At 35.5% G+C, this 1,934-nt stretch overlaps 1 protein-coding gene across 1 annotated transcript in view; it reads left to right on the top strand.

Annotated features, from left to right (window-relative positions):
- Positions 1-1,934, top strand: part of LOC107703527 (signal peptide, CUB and EGF-like domain-containing protein 1) — an 8,366-nt gene that overhangs the window by 3,468 nt on the left and 2,964 nt on the right. Inside the window, exons 5-8 of the mRNA XM_016506185.1 lie at positions 447-510; positions 932-1,020; positions 1,284-1,422; positions 1,578-1,738. Of these exons, the coding sequence (XP_016361671.1) occupies positions 447-510; positions 932-1,020; positions 1,284-1,422; positions 1,578-1,738 (453 nt within the window). The remainder of the gene's footprint in view (positions 1-446; positions 511-931; positions 1,021-1,283; positions 1,423-1,577; positions 1,739-1,934) is intronic.

Raw genomic sequence — 1,934 nt, 5'->3', positions numbered from 1 at the left:
TAAGTCGCTGGGGTATATTTGTAGCAATAGCCAAAAATGCATTGTATGGATCAAAATTATTGATTTTTTTTTTAATGCCAAAAATCGTTAGGATATTAAGTAAAGATCATGTTCCATAAAAATATTTTGTAAATTTCCTACTGTAAATATATTAAAACTTAATTTTTGATTAGTAATATGCATTGCTAAGAACTTAATTTGGACAACTTTAAAGGCGATTTTCTCAATATTTAGATTTTTTTGCACCCTCAGATTCCAGATTTTCAAATAGTTGTATCTCGGCCAAATATTGTCCTATCATAACAAACCCATCAATGGAAATCTTATTTATTCAGCTTTGAGATGATGTATATATCTCAATTTCGAAAAATTGACCCTTATGACTGGTTTTGTGGTCCAGGGTCACATATATTCTACTGTTTTTTTTTTTCTCCTTTTTGCTTCAGGTTTCTACACATCTTTGCAAAATTCAACATCATGTAACCCATGTCCACAAGGCACGTACTGCAAGTAAGTTCCTTTTCTGAACATGATTGCACCATAAATAATACATCTCAGGCTTTGAGTACTATGCACTTATTACATTTTTGTTTTTTAATTAAAAAAATTAAACATTGGATATTTAATAGTTTAGTTCTTGTTCTTATTTGAAGAAATCATTACAGTATCTTGACAGTTTCAGATTAAATGCAGATTTTGTTTTGATGTGTTTTCATAAAGGTTAAATTATATGGCTATTAAAATGAACCATCTCCTTTTATAGACTTGATGACATTCTCTCTGTTGACTTGTTAAATTTCAGTGCTGTGCTTTGTTTTCCTAATATGTTAGTCAACTGTCACAGCGGTGTCATTGCAGTGCCACAGGACTGTCAGAATTTGTTGTAAACAGTTGTTCTTTGTTACAATCCTCCTTTCTGCCCTTTTGATAGTTCCTCCAGCTGTACTCAGTGCCGGGTCTGTCCTGCAGGCTCAGAGGCTCTACAGACCGCTTCCAAAGAATGTACACCTTGTCGCCCAGGTATCTTCTTCTTTTAGCCACATTGCTTACTCAAATTATAGGAAAATGCAAACTAATGAAATGTAGTTTTTGTGATTTTAAAACTCTGGAGACGGATAAATCCACGTTACTCAGAAATATGACATACATGATGAAATCGATTACATCAGCGTGATACAAGTTTTGTCATAGTTCAGTACATGAATATAGGTCTTTTGTTGAATGAGAAAATCAGAATTTCCACACTTATGAAACTCAAATGATGTCAATATTTTTTTTGTCAGGAATGCACAAGCCTGCCCATCAAACCATGTGTCAGATTTGCAGCAGTGGTTTCTATCAGATCCACTGGGGCCAGGAGAACTGTGACCTTTGTCCTGAAAAACACACACACACACACACACACACACACAGTCTTTACTGTTACCACTTAAATTGTTCCTCTTGCTTGAAATGCAAATCATATACTGTGTTTTTTAATACTTCCTCGTTTATCTAAGAACATTATAAATGAGAGCATATTTATGATTACAAATATGTGTCACTACATAGAATAAATGTACTTCTGTCTATATAAACCAGAGTCCTGATGTAAATCCGATCCAGTGTCCCACTGATGCGTTCTGTCCTGAGGGCAGCACTGTCCCTGGTTACTGCATGGAGACCTTCTTCAGAAAGGCAGGGGAGACGTGTGAACTTTCTCCTGTTACCATTGCACTGCTTGTTATTGGAGGAGGAGGTATGAATGGTTTACATCACACCATCTCTCAGCTGAACTTTGTTCCCAAACCAAAATGTGAAAAATGTCAGTTTCACAGATAAAAGACATTTAGCTAAGCTCCGCCTCTTTATTTATGCACTTTTGCGACATTTTGTCAGCAATGGTCCATTGTGTACTGTCAATTAGGGCTGCACGATTAATCGAATGCGATTGT

Source organism: Sinocyclocheilus anshuiensis, unplaced genomic scaffold, assembly GCF_001515605.1.
Source record: "Sinocyclocheilus anshuiensis isolate Anshui unplaced genomic scaffold, SAMN03320099.WGS_v1.1 scaffold2045, whole genome shotgun sequence".
In the NCBI taxonomy this organism is placed as follows: Eukaryota; Metazoa; Chordata; class Actinopteri; order Cypriniformes; family Cyprinidae; genus Sinocyclocheilus; species Sinocyclocheilus anshuiensis.
The sequence above is the reverse complement of the archived record's forward strand: the minus strand, read 5'-3'. Positions and strand labels throughout refer to the sequence as shown.